A 6,661-nucleotide genomic window follows, 5' to 3' on the forward strand; every position below is an offset into this window, starting at 1 on the left:
AGAACACAAAAGATAAGAATGTATAACTTTGAGTCCGGACGAATTTTAAAATCGAAGTAGTTATTCAAGAATATTGTTGTTAACTTGATTCAGGGTGGGAAAAAGTTTTTTTTTTTTTTTTTTTTTTGGAGGAAATTTATTTTAATTACTTGATTCGGAAAGAATATTGCAATATGCATGTATATTGTTTGGTCCTTCAGTTACGTGATTATATTTACACTATACAATAAACTGATAAACTAACCCACTGATTTTGACATTTATGAATTATGAGCTCGCCACTACCCCTACTAGGTCAAATAATCAATTGACATTTATATAGACTAAATTTTTTTTTGATACTATATACTACTACTTATATGACATCCCAATATATTTGCATTGTAAAAACAATAATACTCCACAGTCCACACTATGTGCGTACTTTGTAGTAATTACTACCTCCGTTTTTTTAGTTAGACACGTTTTGACGTTAGCACTATTCACACATTTCCCTTTGACCATGTTTTGTGCTTTATACGTAATGAAATATATAGTCATGTGAGATCTTGTTAGATTCATCACGATAAATATTTTCAAAATATCAACTTTTTATAAGTTTTGCTTATCGGTAATTAAAGATATGAATAGTTGAAGTTGTGCGTTGACAAACGTGGCTAAAGAAACATGTCAACTAAAAAGAAATGGAGGAAGTATTATGTAGTATATTTTAACAATAACACATGCAAAATAAATCAACTGGATTTATCGCTTTTGAATACGGAGTACATAATTTAGATGGAGAGAAGGAAAGGATGTGGTTTTTCTGTTCTTTTTTGTTCGATCTTCAAAATAATTGTAATTTTTTTTTTCCAATGCTATTTTTCTATGAAACATTTCCATCTTTTATTAATCATTGAGACTCTATTGATTTTCCATAGTTGTATTAGAGTATGAACATGTATATATATAAAACCTGACAAGAGATTAGGACTCAATACATTCGCCCAATAGCTACATACTAAATAACACTTAACAGTTTTTTTTATTAGTTTTATTTGTTAGTTTGACAAGATATAAGATGTGATTGAAAATATTTCATGTTCATTGAATATGTCAAAATTGGTAGTTAGTGGTTTAGTTCTAACTTAACATCATAGCTCATGATTTTGAATAGTTCCAAAGAAAAGTAAATTAAAACAAAGCACAATATCATGGAAAAAAAGGAAATAAATTTGAGGCTTGAGAGCTTGGGAGTGAGAATGAGGGGAGACGACTATAAAAATACGTATATATTTGTGTGTGATTTAAATTGTTTGACAATAGATTTTGAAGTATGATTAGTTAGTTCAAAGATATATATACAAAATATTACTTATTCTGATTTAATTTATACTTGTATTAGTGCTTGATAAAATAGTGGCTAGACAATATTTTTATTTTAACTTGGGAGGCTACGCTTTGGCTTTTGCATAGAGTTTATGGCAGCATAGGACTATAGGAGTTGATAGTGTCATGTTCAAATAGTGAATTGGTATGCCTTTAGGAATAATAAATTACATATAATTTTGTTTATTAAGGAAAAACTAGGTGCATCATATATATATATATCCCATTCATTTTCTTTTGTAAAAGCTACAATTACTAGATTATAGAGTAACACTATGCAAAATTTATCAAAATTAGCAATTTATGAAAGATATGATTTTCACTTAAGTATATCATTAGTTAGTCATGTTGAACATACACATGCAATATTGTCATTTGTCTATGCTATTTTCAACTATTTTATACTTAATTATATATATATAACAATTGAATATAAAGCAGGGTTAATAGAGGACTTGACAACCATTACAATAGCCAACTCATTTTATTGAGCATAACTCATAACTTGATATATACAAAGGGCTTGTTCACATTTACTGAACTGAGCTGAACTGATTGGAGCTTAACTGAATTGAACTAAATTGAGCTGAAATTAATTGTTTATGAGAGAAGGAAATTAGAAGCTGAACTGAAATGAACTAAACTGAAACTAAGTTAAAGTGAACAAGCCCGAAGTATGTAGTAGTGTGATCATATTTACGTAAATTTTCTTAGGTCTCTCTTTCAATAAAAGCAAAAGTAACAACTTAAACGTGCTAATAATCTCTAATATTACCAAAAGATTTGGTAAATCTCTCTTTTAGAAATATATATTGTGTTGTCTGAAATCAAGAACTTTCCCATCTCCTTGTCTTGGAAAAAAAAGGGGCTTAATTTCGTACGTTGTTTTAGGAATGTTTACTATTTGCAAATTAAGATGACCAAAGTACTTGCAAATCTCTCTTTTTCAGACAATCTACCATCCTTTATTTTTTTAACTAATAATTAATAGTTTTCCCCCATGTTTAGAGGATTCATTTCATGTGCTAAAGATTGTCAACAAAGTTGAATTACGTAAATGCTTTCATCATTCTTAAATATAAAATTAACAATATTTACCCAACATTATTGTTTTATACCATATGACAATGTTAATATAATTTGACTCGTAAGAGTTGGTGATTATTCGATTTTGGTCTTATGATTTGATATAACTACTTTGGATAATGTTTGATTATTTTTCTAAAAGAATAAAGAAGATAAATAATTTGGATGCATGCGTGCTTAATAAAAGTACGAAAATCAAGAAAAATAAAATGAAATTATATGTTCCATCTTTTATAGATCGCGTGGCACAAAAGAAAGACAAGGGATTGAATCAAATGACCCAAAATTTTGGGGTAAAAAGTGCTATTAAAGGGATTTATTGCCATTTTACTAAAGTAACATGTTTAATGAGTAGGTGTTCAAAGTCCTGTGATGAGAATGGATTCTAAGATCCCTTGAAATTCGAAGGAAAGCTCTAACCACTTTAGCTATTCTTCACTCTTAAGAGTCTTTTATTTTTTATTTTACTACCTCCGGTTCATTTTAGTTGCAACAATTTCCATTTTGGGGTGGTTCATATTACTTGCAACAATTTTTTTTTTCCTTATTTGGTAACTTTTGGCCTGTAAAATTACATATATGCCCTTACTTTTTTCCTAATCTATTTTATTAAAACTCCAAATTTGTTTTGCTTAGTTTGATGATTTAATTAATTAAATTAACTAATCCCACCAAATTTACCCCCTTCCCCTTTAAATTCCTTCATCTCCCAACCACCTTCATTGAATCTGCATTCAATTCTGGAAAATGGTTGGGAGAATTAAATTCTGAAATTTTTTTCCAGAAAACACACCCCCCCTCTCAAACCCTAACTCTTTAAATATCTCTCTCTCGTCCTTTCTTATTCTCTCTCCTCTTCGCCTCCTCTTTCTCCTCAAAAAACCTGAGATCTTTCCCCTTTCTCTCTCTTCATCTTGTGAGTTTTTCACACTGATTCACCCCATTTCACTCTTGAAATGTCTTCTTCTCAACAAAAAATAATTGATCTTGTAAGCCATGAGTCCCTTTCTTCTGGATCCAATCGATCCCCACCTAAACCTGAGGTAACCACGTACATACCTCGTCGTGGTTCTGGGGTGATGAAGCCGCTCCGTCGTGCTTCTGTAATTGCAAGGAGGAAGATTGTTGGGGTGAAGCTTGCTGAAAACATCTCAAGCGACGAGGATGAGAAGCCGACAAAGGTTTCTGGGTCCAAAAGGCCAGTTCCGCCACCTCACAGCCCAGATTTGAAGGTTGTTTCCACCAAAGAAGGTGGATCTGCTGCTGTGATGGCTGTTCCAACTGCTTCACTACCACCAGACACCAATTCTGAAACTAAGTCTTCTTTGTTCCAGGAGCTGACTGCCGGAGAAGTCCTTCAGCCACCTGCTTCCTATCCCATGATGGGTGGGAGTACTTCTGGGACTGGCGCTGGTACTAAGCGCTTGAGAGGCTTACCTCTAGGGGGGCAGGATCCGGATGACGTACTGGAGGCTTACCTCCAGATCTACTACCCCCAGTAGTCCCTTCCCCCATACTAATAAGGCAGCGTAATTTCTAAAACCCTAATCTTCTTCTTCTGTTCCAATTTACGGTTAATTATGCTATTAATGAGTCCCCTGTTGGTTGTTATGCCTAGTCTGATATTGTTGGTTGATTGGTTATGATTTGATGTGTTTCCTTTTATGTTTGGATATGTTGTTTGCGTATGAGTTGTTGGTTGTTTGGGTTTGAATTGTTGTTTTTTAAATGAATTGTTGAGTTCCCTGTTATGTTAGGATATGATGTTGGGGTATGAGTTGTTGGTTGTTTGGATATGAATTGTTGATTTGGATATAAATGGATGAGTCCCCTGTTATGTTTGGGTATTATGTTTGGGTTTGAGATGTTGGTTGTGTGCTTCTGTAATTGTTTATGGATTATGAACTGGTTTGTTGGTGGACTTGTGGAGTTGTGATTGTGTGTTGGTTGACTGGTAGGATGATTTTGTTCATGAGTCTCCTTTCTATGATGCATTGAGTCCCCCCCCCCCCCCAACAGCTTGCATCAAATTGAATCCCATCCAAATGATGAAGGGAATCATCTGATAGCTATTTGAGTGTCATGGCTGCTCTAGTTACCTCTGATTGAGGTTTCTATTGAGGTACCATAACTCATTGATGCCTTGAAAGAGAACTGTAACCCTATCTGATGGATGATTAGTGCCCAAAAAAGATTGAGTTTCCATTAATAACAAAAGGTTGTGATTTGTACAAATCCAAAGTAAAGTAGCATACAAGACTGCCTAAGAATGTTTACATTAAGTATGTACCAAAATACATCTAACCAATACCAACAAAAACAACAAAAAACATGTTAATATTATACTGGTTATGTGTGGCAGTCTTTGGCTCAGATGGTTTGATTGTGCTTCCTTATAGTCTTCAATCTGCTTCTACTTCCATTTGAAATTCAGTTGCATTTGTACTTGGGATTGTGATTGAATCAAGGCCCTGTTTGGTTGGGTGTAAAAATTTTTCAATGGAAAATGATTTTCCATGAAAAACCTTTTTCATAAGAAAATGTAATTTCCTACACATTTTCCCTTGTTTGAATACATGTAAACTGATTTTCCTTTTTAAGCATTTTCCGTCGTTTGGTTCAATAGAAAATCAACATTTAAAAAAAAAATTTATTCTTTGTCTTTCCTATATTATTTATAAGGAAGATCTTATCGGTTCTTTCTCATACCGTACTACTAATACTATAATAATCTTCGAACTTTTTCTAAACTAACTTTGAATTTGTTTTTTTATTTTTTTTATTTTATTAAGGGATAACTTTGAATTTATTTTTGTAAATATTTTTTGCAATTTCGAAATAAAAGGGTAAAAATTAGCATAATAAAATTATATAAGTAAGATAAAATGTTGTAGACTAGTACAAAGTAGCAGCAACAAAGCTATCAAACAAAAGTGTTTGGACGACGAGATGACCTTTAGTAGATATGAAGTTTAAAACATACTCATTCTAATTTTAACGATTAAGGGAATTTATGAAGTTTCGGATCCAAACTCTTCGGAGAGGTTTGCTCTTTGTCTAAAAAGCTTTGGCAAGCATCTCCCGCTCAACTAAGTGGTCAAATGCGGCATCACGAACTGCTTCTTCAAAATCATCCATCTTCATTATCTCTTCATAAAGTTTCTCCACATCAAGTTGGTTGTTTGAGAATTTTTTCAGAGCACTAACCACTTCTCCTAGTTGATTAGATATTTGTTGCAAGTCACAAGTGTCATCTTCACCTACCTCGAGTCCTCTTACGATGTTGTCTTGGCTCTGAAGAAGTGGCACTATTTGATTTTGATGTCCCATCTTCTGCCATACTTGTAGGCTGCCTTTGTCCACTCTCATTGTTAAGTTCAATATCAGCAAAACTCTTAGAAAAATCTCCACGAGCCATGTCTTTACCAGCCACGATTGCTATTTCTTCATACATATCAATTTTTCGGTTGAGATATTTCTCATGAGAAGGATTTTCCTGTATACAAAAGGAGAAAATATCAGTGAAATACTTGAAACAATGTAATATAAAGCAACCATGACTATGAAAGCATAATTATAAGACCATCTATTATACGTCACTACCCAACCATCTACTATACGTACTATAAACAACTTATTCTCTACAAAATTGCAGCAATTAGATATCACACTTATAATTATGAAACAGGCCAGAGTATCTGACAGCTATGTAATGCAAAGATCTAGTAGGTTGAATCAAGAATAATCTGCTGAAAATTACAGATTATAGCTTACTCAATAAGAATCACTGAACATAGAGGAACAGACACATATTGCAAATGCAGATTTATTAAAGTTTTCATGTAATACCAGTGGACCAGATTCCAGATATCTAGCCCTGCTCCCTTGTCATATATAGCCAAAAGTTTGAAAAAGTGATTATCTATCCAAAAAAAAAAAACCCCAAATACCTAAGCATGTAAGAATACAAACAGCATAAATATCACAGAACACAACTAATTTGGAAAACTCTTCTCTGAGTTGTTTTTCTATACACACCATAATAATTTATAGCATGTAAAAAGCTAGTGAAAAGTTAAGATACCTGAACATAGTTATTGTAAGCATTAGGAGATGTTGTTACCATCTTCACAGTGTCATTCCACCCAAATCCAGAGTTACCACGAACTTTCGATATGATTGCCCAATTAGCTTTCACCGTCCTCAT

General features: G+C 33.0%; 1 protein-coding gene across 1 annotated transcript; it reads right to left on the bottom strand.

Moving 5' to 3' along the window:
* Positions 1-5,511: 5,511 nt before the first annotated feature.
* On the bottom strand, positions 5,512-6,661 carry LOC145628456 (uncharacterized). The gene is made up of 3 exons (XM_081680755.1): positions 6,539-6,661; positions 5,719-5,950; positions 5,512-5,669 (listed from the first exon to the last, which is right to left on the bottom strand). The coding sequence occupies exons 1-3, from the start codon at positions 6,659-6,661 to the stop codon at positions 5,512-5,514; spliced, it is 513 nt and encodes a 170-aa protein (XP_081536881.1).

The sequence above is a fragment of the Chenopodium album genome, chromosome 1 (assembly GCF_948465745.1).
Source record: "Chenopodium album chromosome 1, dcCheAlbu1.1, whole genome shotgun sequence".
Classification (NCBI taxonomy): Eukaryota; Viridiplantae; Streptophyta; class Magnoliopsida; order Caryophyllales; family Amaranthaceae; genus Chenopodium; species Chenopodium album.

Excerpts from the sequence above, each read along its gene's own strand:
- LOC145628456 (XM_081680755.1), bottom strand. The coding sequence starts at position 6,661 with ATGAGGACGGTGAAAGCTAATTGGGCAATCATATCGAAAGTTCGTGGT. Across the intron at positions 5,951-6,538 it reads CTTACAATAACTATGTTCAG|GAAAATCCTTCTCATGAGAA; the intron begins GTATCTTAACTT and ends TTTTGTATACAG. Across the intron at positions 5,670-5,718 it reads ACATCGTAAGAGGACTCGAG|GAGAAGTGGTTAGTGCTCTG; the intron begins GTAGGTGAAGAT and ends CTAATCAACTAG.